This window comes from Macaca fascicularis, chromosome 4 (assembly GCF_037993035.2).
Source record: "Macaca fascicularis isolate 582-1 chromosome 4, T2T-MFA8v1.1".
In the NCBI taxonomy this organism is placed as follows: domain Eukaryota; kingdom Metazoa; phylum Chordata; class Mammalia; order Primates; family Cercopithecidae; genus Macaca; species Macaca fascicularis.
In genome coordinates this window covers 56,904,602-56,922,285 of record NC_088378.1, presented here as the reverse complement: position 1 = coordinate 56,922,285, position 17,684 = coordinate 56,904,602, and the positions used below count along the sequence as shown (strand labels likewise).

At 41.4% G+C, this 17,684-nt stretch overlaps 1 protein-coding gene across 6 annotated transcripts in view; it reads right to left on the bottom strand.

Annotated features, from left to right (window-relative positions):
• UST (uronyl 2-sulfotransferase) overlaps nucleotides 1-17,684 on the bottom strand; it is a 317,208-nt gene that overhangs the window by 114,812 nt on the left and 184,712 nt on the right. For all 6 annotated transcript variants that reach the window (XR_012433524.1, XM_005552086.5, XM_045391389.3 and 3 more), the window contains exon 4: nucleotides 7,277-7,356. Coding sequence is in view for 5 of the 6 variants with exons in the window: in XM_005552086.5 (XP_005552143.1) it covers nucleotides 7,277-7,356 (80 nt within the window). In the remaining variant the exon portion in view is untranslated. The remainder of the gene's footprint in view (nucleotides 1-7,276; nucleotides 7,357-17,684) is intronic.

Here is a 17,684-nt window from a genome sequence, read left to right as displayed (position 1 = left end):
GATCCTATTCACCGACTCTGTAATCACTCCTCTGGGCTTCCTTCGGACTCTGCAAATGTGTCATAGTTTTAAAATTTTACTTATTTTTTTGATGAGAAGATGAAGATCTGTAGCAGGGCATAATTCTCTAGGAACCATAACTGCATGGTTCTCATTCTGAGAGGCATTTCCAAACACATCATTCTGAGCATTTTCATCAGCATCTGTCTCACACTGCTACCTCAATCAATTCATCAACCCATCGATAATATTAGTCACCTCTTCAATAGCTACACAAAGCACTAGTAAAAATTTTAGGTATATTTTCATCAAAATTTAAAAGGCATTCTTCCTGAGATAATAATTATTGCACATATTAAATCAATACTTAAGACCAGAATTATCCTTGAGAATTAAGACTGTTTTGTACTCCAATTACAGTAGAGATTACTGTGATTGCAATCAGTTTTTGAAAGTATATTCTGTTCTTTTAAGAAATTCTAGTAAAAAATAATATGTATATGTAATATATATATTTGCCTTTTTCATCATTTTAAAGTATATAATTCAGTAGTATTAAGACATTTACATTGTTGTGAAGTCATCACCACCACCTATCTCCACAACGTTTTCATGTTCACAAATGGAAAGTCTGCCCATTGAACATAAAAATCTCTTTTTCTGCTTTCCCCACCCCTGGTAACCACCATTCTGCCAAAAGCCTACCTCCTTTTTAGCCTCTGACCTGGAAGTAGAGGGTACCTTTGTGCTGCTATCTACCTTAAAGGGTGAAAAGTACCATAGGCCAGAGGCCCAGGGCTTTGATCCTTGTCAGTGAGGGAGGAAGACACTTTGAAGTGAGAGAAAGGCCATCATGGAAAAGAACAGGACCTTTCAGGGGCAGAGTGAGGAGTGGCTGAGGTGGAGAGGGGTAGAGCTGGCTGTTTATTTTTGAGACAGAGTTTTGCTCTTGTTGCTCAGGCTGGAGTGCAATGGTGTGATCTCAGCTCACTGCATCATCTGCTTCCCGGGTTCAAGTGATTCTCCAGCCACAGTCTCCCAAGTAGCTGGGATTATAGGCACCCATCACCATGCCTGGCTAATTTTTGTATTTTTAGTAGAGATGGGGTTTCGCCATGTTGGCCAGGCTGGTCTCGAACTCTTAACCTCAAGTGATCTGCCTGCCTTGGCCTCCCAAAGTGCTGGGATTACAGGTATGAGCCACTGTGCCCAGCCAAGATGGCTGTTAAAGGGCCCTTTGCTGGAGCCCGTTGCAGTAACAAGAGTCCCTGAACGACCAGTGGGGGCCAGCATGGTGGGGAGGTCTGGCCTCTGTCCTCATACCCCCTGTAGTGGGCACTTCCATCTCCTCTGCCCAGGACTAGACTTTCCCCCTGCCCGCCACTGCCCATCACAAAACACAAGCAGAAGAGACAGTTGTGCTTTGCTCTCCGGTCTGTCCTAAGGCAGGAGAGATGGAAACATTTGCTGTGAGAAGATGAGACAAATGGGGAAGGAGGTGGGTGGTTGGGTCAGGGCTCCTGCTCAGAGAGGAAGATGAATTGACAAGGCATGAAATAAACAGTAGGAAATAATCAGGAAATGAGGTGGGCTGAGGGAAAGTCCAGATTATACTCGTCGCTGATGGGCCAACACAGCTGGTGGCCCATGCAGCAGCAGAGATCCACTCCCCATAGAGGGAAAGGCAGAAATAGAGGAAGAAACTGCCAATTTAGGAAGACGAGCCCAGCCAGGGTTCACATAGGGAAAACCCAGAGAAAACTTGCACTTGTAAATGGAACTTTTGCGCCGTGTTTAAGGAGGCAGAGACAGTGTTAACTGCTAATACTGATTTTTACTTTGGTGTTTTCTTCAGAGTTTGCAGTGTCTGTCAAATGATAAGAGACTTGAAGGGCACAGAATTGAGATGGATCACTTGGCTAAGAAGAATAAAAAAGTCAACATTTACAAATAAGATGTGAAAACCAAATTGACTTGTGGAATTGGCGAAGTCTGATTTGTTTTGTTAAATAATGCCATCAGAGGGCAGAGTTTGTTCACGAAAGTTGATACAAGAAACACTGTTCACATCAGTAATTGAGACTTCACTTGCAGAGACGAGAAAAGGTGTCCAGAACGCACTCCCATGTACATCACACCCCACTGCTTTTCTGATGATTGACTAATTTTCACATTTTTGTTTGTTTTTGCAAGTTACTATTGGCACCGGAGCCACCATCTGAGATACATGAGAGATGGAAGCAAAGGAAGGTGAGGGGATCATGGGAAAGAAAGGAAGAATGACATGGAAGAAGGATAAGGGAAGTGGTGGTTTGAAATTATTTAGCATATTGATGTCTCTTATAATGCATTTGGACTATTTTGATAGCATTGGGCTCTGAGGTAAAACTTCTTAAGGCTTCCCTGTAAAAGCACATTTGGAAGGGTGAGGGGCATTGTAGATTGCAAAAATATTTATACCCCTCAAAAAATAAAAGCTTAGAAAACAAATAAAATTGAGGGCAGGGAACAGACAAATGTGAATTGTAGTCTCTCACAAGGCTTTCTAGTGTGTGGATCCAAGACAGATTTGGAGAGATGCCGTTGATGTTGGAAAGTTGATATCTTTTTCAGAAATTGTTTCCTAAAGTTACTCTGAAAACTGGAAAAAGATACGTGAAACCACAGTATGCAAATATTAAAAATCCTACTTAAATATCCTAGCAAAGAGAAGCATATTTTAGGCCAACGTAGTTTTGACTCAATTCTCCAGACAGTCCAGGTGAAAAATATTTGTCTGGCTGGAATTTCCAGGGAGTTCCATGACTGTGTGAAAAAGCAGTCCAGTGTGCAACTCAGGAATCCTCACCGAAGCCTGAGATCTCTGCTGAGCTCGCTGTGCACACGTCCCAGGCAGGAATCCTTCCCTGAGGCAAAACACCTGATTGGTCTGAACCAATTACTTCCCATCTTTGGATTAATAAAGCTAGATATGGTTCCTTCTCACTCTAAAAACGGAAAAACAAGAAACAGGACAAGAAGCCTAGATGGTGAAAAAAACGAAGTACGTCAGCTATGGAAACACCAAATGCTCACAGGGTAGTATTTTACATGACTCAAGAGTGTCTAAATTTGAAGGTAAAAATGCCATCGTTAATGGAATAAAAAAAGAAAGGGCAATTACCTATGGTATAATGCCATACTCTTCAAAACTTCTGACCATTTGTGTGCAAAAAAAAGTGGGGAGGGAGGCCTGACTTTCATTCTTACAGTCCGCTTGCCAGCAAGTATTGTGCGGCATGTTAACGATGTGCAGAGGATTGGAAATATCAACAAAGAATATTAGGTTGCAGTATCAGTTCTTCTCGTGGGAACCTCATTATCCTGAAACAAGCAATATGTCTGTCAGCAGTTATAAGGGTAGGTTTCTTAAGATCAGCTTCATTATCTTTATAACTTATTATTCAAAATACATCTAACACTTATTTTTTAAAGTATGTTAATGTCCGTGGCTGCGCACGGTGGCTCACGCCTGTAATCCCAGCACTTGGGAGGCTGAGGTGGGCAAATCACTTGAGGCCATGAGTTTGAGGCCAGCCTGGCCAATATGGTGAAACCCTGTCTCCACTAAAAATAGAAAAATTAGTCAGGTATGGTGGTGCATGCCTGTAATTCCAGCTACTTGAGAGGCTGAGGCAGGAGAATCGCTTGAACTGAGGTTACAGTGAGCTGAGATTGCACCACTGCACTCCAGCCTGGGTGACAGAGTAAGACTCCATCTAAAAAAAAAAAAAAAAAAAAAAAAAAAAAAGTAATGTCAAAGTCCTCTTAACAAGTTCCAACTTAGTTGTTTTCCTCTTGTCAACTGCATATTGACACAGAAATTTTCCTTAAAGAAAGCTATTCCCTTAAACAAGGAAAAGCTGATTTTTAATGTCCCATGTTCCATGTGTGGAACAATCATAGTCTTGTCATATACTGAAGTTCAACTGATCATTCTCTTCCTTTTTATGGAAGTCTGGTAGCTAAGGGCCCAGGCCCTGGTATGTGGGTGTAAAGAGAGGAGGAGGTTGCTCTTGGGGAGTCAGTTTTGGCTTTTTATCGAAAGCAGCAAAGCTGGTCAGGTAGTCTCTTGTTATTTCTGCTTAAAACTCTTGACTGCTGTTCCAGCCCAGTCGTGTCCATCCTGGTCTGCACTGCATCCCTTTCAGTTCCCCTCGGCCCCACTCTTCTGCTGGTGGCTGTGCTGGGAATGCCCGCCCCCTTCACTTGTCTAAAGCTGACCCATCCCTCACCTCCCTGCAGAAATGCCCTCCCAGAGTCCTGGTCCCACAGGAGGTTCCTCCCCTAGGGGAAGCCCTGTGACCACCCTCTCCTTACATCCATCACACTTTAATGGAAGAAGAACTTAGAGTCTCCCAAAGGCAAGAAAAACATTTAATGTTGACTGCAGAAGCCCCAGTTCTCATGTTGTGTATAGAAGAGAGAAGGTAATCCATAGATATGTGTTTAATTGAGTAAAATGGAACTGAGGGAGGAGAAGCAGAGCCCAGCCCAGCCCTCAAGGTGTCTCCATAGAAACTGAGTCAGGAGTTGGGCAGTGGGCTCAGCCTGAGACGTCTATAGAATTGCCTTTTTAAGTGCCACTCTGAATGTATATAGCATGTGATATGTTTTGGCTCTGTGTCCCCACCCAAATCTCATCTTGAATTGTACATCTGTAATTCCCACATGTTGTGGGAGGTACCTGATGAGAGATAATTTGAATCATGGGGGTGGTTTCCCCCATACTGTTCTCATGGTAGCAAATAAGTCTCACAAGATATGATGGTTTTATCAGGGATTTCTGCTTTTGCATCTTCCTCATTTTCTCTTGCCGCCACCATGTAAGAAGTGCCTTTCGATTCCTGCCATGATTCTGAGGCCTCCCCAGCCACGTGGAACTGTAAGTCCAGTTAAACCTATTTTTCTTCCCAGTCTTGGATATCAGCAGCATGAAAATGGACCAATACAGTGGCCTTCTCTCAGAAGGCCTTTCCTTCACAGTTCAGAGCATCCCTATATGGTAGGGATGACTGAGAACTATCCTTGTTTTACAGATGGAGAAACAGAAAAACAGAGACCTCTAAGAGGTTGAATGGCTTGCCAAGAATCATGACTAGTGGGGAGGCCAGTTCTGACACCAGAGGTCCTGACGGCCAGGCCGGCACCGTTTTCTGTAGACGTGGTGTCTTCTAAAAGGCACTTATCGTTTTTTTTTTCCTTTCAGAATTAAAGCAATGAAGACTAAACTCCTGTACATGTGTTTGATGGTAGAGGCCATAACAGAATATGGCCACCATGTTATGCTCTGCTGACCCAATTAAAATACTGGCCATGGCTTCCAATTTGTGTTTTACACTGTTCAGAGATACATACTTAAAACTTGTTGCACTGCAATCTGTTTGGTTGTAAAGATTTGACCTATGAAGCAAGAAGTGTTCATGAATGAGGTTTAAGGATGTCAGGGGTGACTTAGAAGGAAACACGGTAGAACAGTAAGGATCAGGGAAGCAGTGCTTTTCTCTTTGCAAGGCATAAAACACAATGCCTGAAAGAGCTAATAAGCCTTGTTATCTAATCATGTCTAATAATATGCTTGTGGCCTTCTGGAATTAAGAATCAGGGCACATACCCTGGATAATCCAGTAACAAGCCATTTTATAACTATGGTTGAAAACACACTCCTAGCTGCCCAGCACCTGGCCCTGGGTCACTGCGGAAAATCTGCAGGAGTCCTGTTACCATCCAAAGAACTCTGGTTATCAGGAAGGCCCAGGAAACTTCAGGGAACACTTGCTTTTAAAGATAAGGCAGCAACTCCTTTTCTCTGCTTAATAGCTTGCTTTACTGAATCTCATTCTTTGCACTTAATTTGCACAGGACCTGCTGCACAGCAGGGAAGTCCTTGGAGGGCTGAAATCTTCTTCCAGCCAGGTGGGTTGTCAGGCACCCTGGACCAGGGCAACAGCTCCTCCGGAGCCAGCTCCCTGGGTGCCTGGCCGGCAGGAGCCACTAGGTCAGCACTAACCAGCAGACGTCGCCTGCTGCCCCGGGTCCTTTGGTGCTCTTGTGTGGACCTGCAAGGCACTGTTAAGATGACAGAAGTGCCCGTCAGATGGCTGACCAGGGAGGCCCAGAGGTTCCCAGGCTGGTCCCCAGCAGATCTGCCTCTGGATCCAGTGATCTGTCAGCCATTAGATAGTAGCTGTGAATGCAGATTTGGGCCAGCACAGGGAGAGTGAAACACTAAGGGCCATCAGCTCAGGAGTGAGGCACAGTGACAGTCAACCGATGCTAATGAACCACTGGGGAAAAGGACACTCAGAACTTGAAGCTAGTAATTTAACAAATAGGGAATCTAAAAACCTGAATTTGAAGATCTGCATTGTTATTAGAAGACCACAGCCGCTGGAAACAAAAACCAGAATTTTAAAAACCTCCCCAGCATCAAACATGCGAGGCTTAGAAAATCAAATGGTTTACAGTCATGCGTTGCTTAATGTCAGGGGTACATTCTGAGAAATGCATCATTAGGCGATTCGTGGTTGTGCAGGCATCTTAGAGTACATACACAAACCTCGATGGCACAGCCTGCTGCACATCTATGTTGTAGAGTACAGCCTGTTGCTTCTGGGCTACAAACCTGGACAGCATGTGACTATACTGAACACTGGAGGCAACTGTGACACAATAGTAAACATTTGTGTATCTAAACATAGAAACGATACGGTAAAAATACCATATTATAATCTTATGGATTAATATGTATATGAGGTCTGTCATTGACCAAAACGTCATGATGTAGCACATGACTGTATTAAAAAGACAGACAGAGGCTGGTACTTTGGATCCTAGAAAATACTCATTACTCTAGCACTGAATTATTCCCAGAGTTCTGTGCAGGTTCAAATTGTACAAAACTGTGTAATAAAATATTTATGCTAAAATACCCATCTCCTGTCTTCTTATTGGTTTCAATACAAAATCTGATTCCTTTTTTGAAAAGAGCTATTAGGTCAAATGGCTTCTCTTTAAAAAATAATTCCAAGTTTTTATAAGATTTAAGATAGTAGTCTAGGAAGAGATGAAGTTTCTGTTCAAATATTTCAAATTTCAATCCCTCCATAGCAAAAATAAATGGATTAAAAATGTCTTTTCAAGGGCAATTGTACTACCTTGTAAATAAGGGTAGATTTCTAAAGTAATTGTTCATTAGAAGAAAATGAAAGAACCATTAAACTGGAAAATGTCTTACCTTGAGAAGTTGAGGAAATGAACATGTCGAGTGAATAAATAGGGTTGTTCGGCAGTACTTATATTTTTAATCAGTTCCATCTATTAAAAAAAGTACAAAATTAGCATATGTAGGATCCAATTTACCAAGCCATATTAAGTTGAAGGTTATCTATCTGGCTCTTTTTATTCCCACTGATTACCACTGGACCAGCAGTATAAGTGCAACATTTATCAAGTTTTACATAAGGCTCCTTAGTGAATAAAACAGTGCTATACAAATTGATAGTCCTGTGTCTCATTTAGTTGATTGTTACCATGAAAGCAATGTGACAGATTAATTAATTTTGACTGGAGAAATCAGTGTGTTGCTGTACTAAAATGTAAATAAAAGAATGCCTTCTACCCCTTCCTTTAAAGTCAAATCAAGGAAAGAGGTTAGTCATTATCTTATTCTGTAGTGATATTATTGGGATATACAAAAATATTGAAACAGGTGCTGCAGAATTTAAAAATGGAATAAAATGAGGTACTACTTCATTCTTGTTCTCTTTGACTATGAAATTTATAAGGAAAACATTTTATAGGAAACACATAAACCCCCAAACGTCTTGGTTTTTTGGTGGGTGGTCATCTGAATTATTTATTTGCAGTTATCAGCAAGGCAAAAAGTAGTTTATATTCATGTAAACTAACTTTTATGGCCTTCTGGAACATGTCATGATACAGAAAATGTTTAGCAAAATCTGTTAGAAATTCCAAGCATTCTTATAACTCCCTAACTTTCTGAACTTCTCTTTCCCCGGTTTTTCAAATTGGCCCCATCAAAATGAACACACTGTGGAATTTTTGAAAAGCACATTGCAGCTTGCTACTTTGGATGAATGTCAGAAGTGCAACATTTCATGTTTTATGAAACAGTTCAAGTTGAAAAACTGGAAACAAAACCAGTCATTCACATGTTAACCGCAGCAGCAACAAGAACAATAAAATAAGAGTCTGGAACTCCAGGTCTGTCTCAAACATGACAGAACACCGGAGTCCCCCTTGTTCCTTCATGTCTAACACAGGGCTGACACATATATAAGTGCTCGATAAATATTTGTTCAATGAATTAACTCCAACTAGTACACGCTTTATAGATGATTACACTGGGATCTCAGTGCGTAAACCTTGTAATTAGATATTCAAGCTCACAACGACTGAAGGAATGAAATTGAATTTTAAAGGTAAACGACTCGCAGTTCATCAACCCTGTGCTTCTGTTAGTCAGTGGCAGGTATGAGTGAATAATGGTCTGTCTGTCCTCAAGCCTCAGTATAAAAGGAAATTGCATCCTGCCTCTTTATCTACTGTTTATCCTCGACACACCACCTGCAAGTGCTTGTTTTTGGTAGTAAAACTTCCTGCGTGGTCACGTTGTTAATTCTGATTTTTGATGGATTTACTAATAGAATTACTGGTTTGGAGACATAACCATAGGTAATTTATCTCTGAGGGTGCCTGCTTGGAAAAATAACTCTTGACTGTGTGTATGTGTAATGTAAAGACCATTAGTGCTTTTATCTCTAGATTATTTTATTCAGATATTTCTCTGCACAGAGAAGAGTCCTACAAGAAAGCCCCTTAGCACTGTACAAGAAAACTGGAAGAACGGGTCAGAAGCAAAAACATTTCTTTCACGTATTCCACATTATATTATATTCTCTAAACACATGGCCATGTGTTAAATTTAATGGAAGAATAGTAGTAGTTAGATTTGGAGGACAGTGTCATAATAGTCATAAAGCCGTCTATTTCAGAAGGGAAAAACGGATTAGCAGTGACAATGTATAACTCTTCCTGGACGTATCTTTAAACATAGAATCAAGGTACTAATGCTCATGTTTATTGTATTAGCACAGTGAAGGCAGAGGGTACGTTTCAGCTCTCAGCCGGTTTGATCTTCACAAATTCTAAGACTTTCCTTGTTTCTGGCGACAAGCAGTCATCTTCTGAACTCGTTGCTGCTATTGCTTGAGGTCTCTCGCCTGGTCCTACCCCCGTGGCTAGCAGCCTGCCTCTTCCCTCACCTAAATCTTATTTGCAGGAGAGGCATCGGGGGTGACAATGGCACCACCTAAAACCACCACCGACACCACCTCTCCTCTCCCTGGCTCATGTGGGACCACTCCTGGCCTTTATTCCGATTCCATGGCATAAATTCACTCAGCATTCATCAAGCACTTATTAGGCACTGGAGGTAAGAACAGAATAAGATGGGTGGGAAGACACATGAAGAAGATAGTAGAACATGTCCTAACAGTGCCCTCAAACTCCACCACGGACACAAACACACCTAATCCTCACCCATCTTTGCTCTTTATCCAGCCTCTTCCATCCCTGGACAGTCCAATTCGGGTAACCGGTGATTGGCATGTTCCCACCTTTGATCCAGCTCTTTCCCGGACTCTCCCATATTCAACGGCGTGTTGAGCCATGTGAATTCCACCTGTGCTATTTCCCTCAACTGGCTCTCAGGACCACACATGCTGTGGCCAGCCAAATGAGAGCCCTCATTGTTCCTTCCTCACACCAAAGCCTGACTAAGTCCAAGCTCAGGTTTAAGTTCCCTCTTCTAGAATGTTCTTCTGCTACTGCTTGTGTGTCTAAATGCTAACCACTATTTACTTATGGTTAAAATATCTACCTCCTCCAAGTAGTCTTCCTGGATAGCCCTTTTCATTCAACATCCTTTGATCTCCCCTCTGTGTCAGGCAATGTACTGCTCAGGGTTATGGCTATAGAGATGATGGATTTGGTTCTTGCTGTTAGGAAGCTGTCAGAGTCTTGTGGGTGAGGTGGACTAAGAGGCAGGTATAAACATGTGATAACCACCATGAGGTAGATGGTAGATAAGTGAGGCACCTCTCTCTACTTTCATATGGGGAGGTAATGCTTCTCCAAGGAGTTTTTCCTGAGTAGTCTGGAAGGGTCTAGAGGAGTTAGCCAGGAAAGAAAGGGATTCACGGCATTGCAAATAATGAAGAGCAGATACAAAAGGCAAAACATAAAATGACACGGCACCAAGAAACTGCAGGAGTTCAGTGTGCCGGAGGTGTTCAGTGATCCGAGATGGGATCAGCAAAGTAGCAGGTGAGACTAGAGAATCAGGTAAGAGTCAGCTAATGGAGGGCACTGCAGATCACAGCAGGAATTCTGACATTTATTCTGTGGGTGATCAACAGCCAGAAACGATTCTCTTTTCCAGATCTGAGGGCAGGGTGGAGAATGTGAAGGAGGGTGAGGATTAGATACAGAAGCTCAGCCAGGAACACTGGGCAATAATCCCAACAGCAAATGACAACGGCATGAACTGAGGTCATGGTTTTCAGTGAGGTCCCCAGACCTGCAGCATCAGCATCACCTGGGACTTGTTAGAAATGCAAATACTCAGGCTCCGCCCCAGGCCTTCTGAATTAGAAGGAACTCTGGGGGAAGAGGTGCCAGCAGTCTGTGTTTTGCCAAGCCTTCCAAGGGATGGTATGGCCCAAGAGTGTGAGAACCACTGAACTAAGTCAATGTAAGTAAGACAGATGGGGAGGTTCTGGGAGGGTTAAGGAGGTGACCACCTGCCAGTGGAAAGGAGACAGGGCAAGTGGCCAAGAGAGCTTCTTTCCCAGATTCCTGACTAGGACAACCGAACACGTGATGGTATCCATTCGTGGAGATGGGCAATGCTGAGGTGAAACAAATTTGGCTGCAGATAAGGGGGGAAACGGGCTTGGTTTTGAACGTGACCTTCCATAGCAGTGTATCTGAAAATTCTTCAGGACATACACTTTCTACATTACACTGTAGTTGAGTTGAGTCTGAGCTGGAATGTAACTTCTGTGAGGGTTGGGGGCAGGCTTTATCCCCTAGAAAACCTACTCAAGGTACCTGCACAGAACATACACCCCACAAATATTTATGAAATGAAGCTATCATCTTTAGAAATCCTTTTTGGAGTCAAGAAATGTATAGTTAACTGAAGACAGAATTATCTTGCACTCAGGCTATGAATTTAGCCTTTCTGAGACAGACCCATATGTTCACTATCCTGGTGTCACATGGAGCAAACAGTTTTTCCATTATAACATCCAGGACATAACACCATCAAACAGACTCCCATTTTTTGAGTGCACCAAGGTGCTCTTTATATACATGCTGTCATTTAATCCTCACAAGAACTCCATGGATAAGTATTATTATTATTATTATTATTATTATTATTATTTTGAGATGAAGTCTCACTCTGCTGCCCAGGCTGGAGTGCAGTGGCTCGATCTCAGCTCACCGCAACCTCCCCCTCTCGGGTTCAAGTGATTCTCTTGCCCCAGACTCCCGAGTAGCTGAGATTATAGGCACGCGCCATCACGCCCAGCTAATTTTTGTATTTTTAGTAGAGACAGGGTTTCATCATGTTGGTCAGGCTGATCTTGAACTACTGACCTCAGGTGATCCACCTGCCTTGGCCTCCCAAAGCGCTGGGATTACGGCATGAGCCACCACGTCCAGCCATGGATAAGTATCATTATGCCTACTGTATAGGTTAAGAAACCGAGGCACGAAAGGTTGCATTGGTTGCTTAAAGCCTCATCCACACAAAGAGGTAAAGCCAGGATTGAAATCCAAGTCTTTCTAATCCCTAAACCCTGTTTTTTATTTACTGGCTGCAATCTATTCACCATTCCCACAGAGATTTGATCTATACATAACCTTTCAAAATGGAAGGAACAGATTGGTTAGCACAAAACTCTGGAGAACAAAGAAGGTTTATGGAATATAAATTTTCTTCTTGTGATGTGCTCAAAATTTGAAAGAAAGTTCTAACAGATGGAAAAGCATTTTGAAATAATATAAAAATAAAAGCTTTAGAATGCCAGAGATAATACTTTTTAAAAGTTCTAGGTGGGAAAAATAAGTATATCCTAACAAGAACAGAAAATTAATTTTAAGTACTAAAAAAGATAACTATGTAATGAAAGCTATCTGAAAGAAAAAAAAATCAGATCACAGCATATCAGTAAGTAGTTCTTAATCTTTTGCTTTCAACTTGACTGGCTGGGATGGTACAGCAGAAGACCTTTACCTGCAGTTCTACCAACACAGTCAGACTTTGCTCCTGACCTCTTTGGCAAATATTTGTCAGCAGAGGTGGTATCTAACCCTACGTGGTTCATAAGTGAATTCTGTGTCACTCACGAACACCTAGACGCCTTATAATTTTGCAAAGTATTTTTAAGATAGGACATGTTTTTAACATATCAAAGCAAAATAAGGAGTAGCTCAGAGGAAGACCCTTGGCCCTTGAACCTCAGAGGCCGGGAGGACGGCTGGAGGATCCGGTGACCCTTCCCTCTTCCCGCAATATGGAGCAGCCCTAGTAAGCAGGAGGCAGGATGGCCTGCGGGAAGCAGTCAGTGCAACACCTGCCTGCAATGAAGAAGAAGTCCACCAGGGGGAGCAATGACATGATCAAGGCAAAGAGCCTAGGTCTAAATTACAGAGAAAATCAATCTCATGGCTGCAACTGGAAGGAAACGAAAAACTTATTTTATTTTTGCAGGCCTTGCTGCTTCTTCCTTGTTTTTCTCTTTTCTTTCCACCAAGTTTCTATTAGCGGACTCAGTTTCTGTCTGTAGGGTTCCAAGACTGGACGTCTGCATAATCCCTGTGGCGTGGAACAGGACCAGGCTCCTCTCTTTGGTTTGACTCTAGGGTCCAGCTGGAGCACCTCTCATGCCTGTGGACACTGTCCCCACTCCTATAAAGTCGGGAAGTTCTGAGGGTCATTCTAAGTGAGGTTTTTCCAAAACGTGTCAAGCCAGAGAAAGGTACCTGGGATAAATAGAGAGGCTCATGAGGAGACACCACTTCGTAAAACTTCAGGGACACATGGAGTCTTCAGGCACTTGAGAGAGTCTCAAGTGACAGCGGGATTTTCCTAGCGTAGTGAAGGATTCACTTCAATAAAAGGAAAACTTTCAAATAATCAAAGGCTTTCGTGAAATCATTCCTCCTAGGGCTGTGTGTGAGGACCTCTTCGGGAGTTTTTCCCCCGCAAAATACAAATAACTTTGGCTCTGCCTTTACAAGTTTAACTCTGTATTTTGCGGTGGGACCTGAATACACATACTGTGAGAAAGCTCCCCAGCAGATTTTGGTGCCTATCACGGTTAAGAACCATATTTTATTAACTCATGTATGCCTTGTGTTCCATTATTGGAACGCTAAGCATGTGGCAGTTATTTACATCCTACTGCTAAAGGTCATTGCCAAGGTCTCATTGCAAAATTTTTTTTAAAAACCTGCAAAAATGGGTTAATAGCTTCCCACTGTCTACTGAAGAAAGGTCCAACTCTGAAGCCCAGCATTTAAAGTTCGGGATTTGACCCCCGTTTGCTTTCAAGTCTTATTCTTCCACATTATTCTTAATTCACAACACATTTTAATCAGACTCCTGTACACACTTATTCCCTCTTCTAAAATGGGGTGATAATGCTTTCCTAACAATGTTGCCTTGAGGATTAGAAATAGGGTGTACTCATATCTAGTGGGCTGCCTGAGGTTTAATACACATGTTAATACTAGGTCCTCAATAAATATTTATCAAAGTGAAAAGAACAAAAAACAAAGAAATCTGCTTAAAAAATGAAGGAGTGTGCCGCCTTCTTTTTTTTTTTGAGATGGAGTCTTGTTCTGTCGCCCAGGCTGGAGTGCAGTGGTGCAACCTCAGCTCACTGCAACCTCTGCCTCCTGGGTTCAAGCCTGCCTCAGCCTCCCGCGTAGCTGGGATTACAGGTGTGCACCACTATGCCTGTCTAATTTTTGTATCTTTAGTAGAGACAGGGTTTCACCACGTTGGCCAGGCTGGTCTTGAACTCCTGGCCTCAAGTGATCCACCCGCCTCGGCCTCCCAAAGTGCTGGGATTACAGGCGTCAGCCACCATGCCTGGCCCATCTCTTGATTAAACAGAGGTCTGATTAACCATGCCTTAGGGATCCCTGCAGCCTGTAGACTTTTACAAACTTCACACGGTTTCTTTAGGTGACTTGGGTTTTCTGTTTCCTCCTAAGTCTCATTGATTTCTAGCCACCATGCAGACTTGAAACTTGCAGTGGGCAAGAGCAATAGGAGAGGGAAGTTTAAAATATTGTAAAGAAATATTGTTTTGATCAAGAAGCTAAAGCTATCTATGACACATGGACATAAGATCTCTCTCTTCTCCACCTTTACATAACTCTTCAAGGCTTTAATAATTTGGATAGCTGTTGGAGAGTCAGAACAGATGTGACGTTTATAGTGATATAGTGGCCTTTACTGTTACAACTGGTGGGAGGATGTGGACTTGCCTAGTATTTCACAGACTGTGAACTGGAGTTCTGCGGAGTGCAAATCAGTCACAAACACTCATAAAGGGTCCCCTGACCAACGAAGACCGCAAAAACGCTAGGTGAAACCCAGTTAAATTGTTTGTTTTGTTTGCAGTTTTGTTTTTAATTTTGGAAGTCTTTAAAATGCAAATAATCATTGTGAATTGATTCGTTCGGGACAAGGCACGCAACATTTGCCAAATTTATTGAACCGTAATATTTTCTTTCTTTCAATGTCTTAGAGGACTAGGATTCTCAGGAACATATCTAGGGCAATGCTGATATGATGATTTCAACAGAGCTTCTTAACCCTAGCTGCATCATAAAATCTCTTGTGGCACTTCATTAAAGAAAAAGTTTTCTGGGCCCTACCCCAGAATCTCCAGGAGAAGGGCCATTGCAACTCTAGGTTTTAAAAGGCTCTGCTGAGATTCTGCTGTCCAGCCAGAGGAGATAAACACTGTATGATGAGAATGGCTTTTGGATTAAGGAAGGCCTAGGTTCAAGGCCAACAGCCACTGACAGTCATTATAATGTATTTGGAAAGTTACAATCTGATTGTCTTAGGTGTCTCACCCATAAAACAGGGAATCATATCCACTCAGTAGTATATTTTGAGGTCCAAAAAGTTCAACGAAACAATGAAGGAAAACAATTAGCAAATAATAGGTGCTATATCTAATACGTAATCCTCAGTTTCAACAGAAATAGAGTAGAATTATGCGCCTTCTCAATATGCTGGTAACTTTTGCTTTTCTTTAAAGAGAATGCAATTAATTGTGGATTCTCATAGCTGTAATACACCTGCAGCACGTTGACCTTTATTGTATTTACAGCAATGCTCAGAAAGATGGTGCCACGTCTTAACCAAAGATGGTTATGTGTTTTTTTTGCAATCACGTGCCACGTCTTCTGGGGAAAAAACTTCCCTATTTTTCAAAGCTGTATATAATCTCCATTTTTCAAGAGATAATTTAAGCCAGCTTAAGACCCTGAAATCTGTTTAGAGCATCAGTGCAATGATATCACAGGTTTGCACGATGAGCTGTGCGAAAGTCCAACGCTTCGTCAGCAGCCATTGCCCATGCTGTGCTGTTGAGGCGGAGTCTTCCAAAATATGAACTTCAAAGGTATTTCTATTTCTATAAGGACGGATGTAGTGGGATTTTTATAGGCATTCTAACATTTGGTGTCTTCACACTCCCTTTCCTTTTTAATAATCCCGTCAGTGTCTTGTTCCATTTAATAGATTTTAAAAATTTAGCTCTCTGTGTGTGTGTGTGTGTGTGTGTGTTTGTGTGATCACAACTGCCCTCCAGACAGCAATGCATGTGTGAATGTGACTGTGGCCTAGAGAGGTCCCTTTTTGTATGAATGAAATGGAATAGATAATTCAGTCTTAGAAATGGATACTATTCCAAAGTTCATTTGTAAGTCAGTAGTTTGGAACTTGGAGCACATTTTCTCCCATAAAAGAAACTCTCTGCACGGTGGATAAAGTCCCAGGCCAGCCCACAAGAGCCTGTTTAAGTCGTATTGCACCTGAAGCGGAATTGTTATTAACTCTAGAGGATGATGATTCTATGGGAACAAATTTTCAGAATTTTACTGTTTATAGGTGAGAACAACTGACTAAAATTTCCACTAGTCTTCTAAACCATTTCCCCTTGCGTGCCTCTAATAAATTAGCAAAAAAGGAGCTATTCATACCACAAATTATTTCTTGAATATATATTAAAATAATATTTTTTTCTGTTTTATGCACATTGAAACTTTAATAAAAACAATACATGGACATAAAAAGTGTTTCTCTAAATGTTGTTGAACTTCAAACTGGGTTTCTTGTCCTTTTATTTCCTGGCTTCTCTCTCTGCATGCCAGAGCCAGACAAACTGGCTGCAGAGAGGTAATGGTCACTGTGATTATGTTTGTTTTCACATTAAAATTATATATTTGTTTTTTCTACCTTATCTTTACCTTTGCCATATGTTTTTAAAACTGCCTTACAATTTAATAGAAATCTGGAATAACGAAGTAATGAAATATATTCTAGGTCACTTTGACCACAGGAATCAGAAATGTTTCAACTACACAATACACAGATTATGCTAGAAGCTGTACAAATATATCACAGAATCACAGGGCTGGAAAGAATCTTAAAAGACTGTCTAGTCTCTTCTCTGGCTTCCAGACAAGCCAACCATTCCAAACAGATGAGAGCTAGCCTATATTTTAGAAGAGAAGGATGACTTTGTCTTTAACCCTTTCTGGATCTAACAATCTACACATGGTTAGTAAATTGCTGGTAATTTTTGATCTAAATTATTCCATTCATAGTTACAAGTGTATTTTACTTTTTCATGTTCGCTCCTCATAGGAAACAAAGTAGGTTGATCTCTATAAAATCCCATGGCACATTTAAATACTGTACTTTGTGCTCTTTCTTCTAAGCATTCCTGAACATCCCAATGTCTAATCCTTAAGTTACTTTTGTCCTACTCTCTGTGGGTAGTCTGTTCTCTATCCTGAAGTGGGAACTAAAATCTAGCAACTGTGTTTTGTGAGGCATCTGGGAACTGAGTATCATTATATTATATTTACGTGTAATCCGATAGATATGCAAGCCATAAGAGTTAGATTCAAAAGAAAACCAAATTTAACAATTATAATAAAATCACAATAATGTATTTATTTATAATTCCTTTCTTTCAGGCAGTTAAAAGGCATCACCAGCCTAATCACATTAGCTCTTCAATCAAGTAAGGTAATCAAAGAGAACCTGCCCCTACTAAACAATGTTATACATAAAATGCAATATCCTTAAATGCCACCAAAGATCATTCTTTTCTACGGAGACCCTACTGTGGAACCTACAAGGTATAACCTTAAAATATTTTTTGCTGATTGGTAATGACTCTAACTATTGGTGCCGATAATGGCTATTTAAACTTGATACTGAGTGATTCTTTAATGGAAGTTTGCAAAGTAGTGGGCAATTTGATCTCTGTCTTATAAAAGACACAAAACATAGT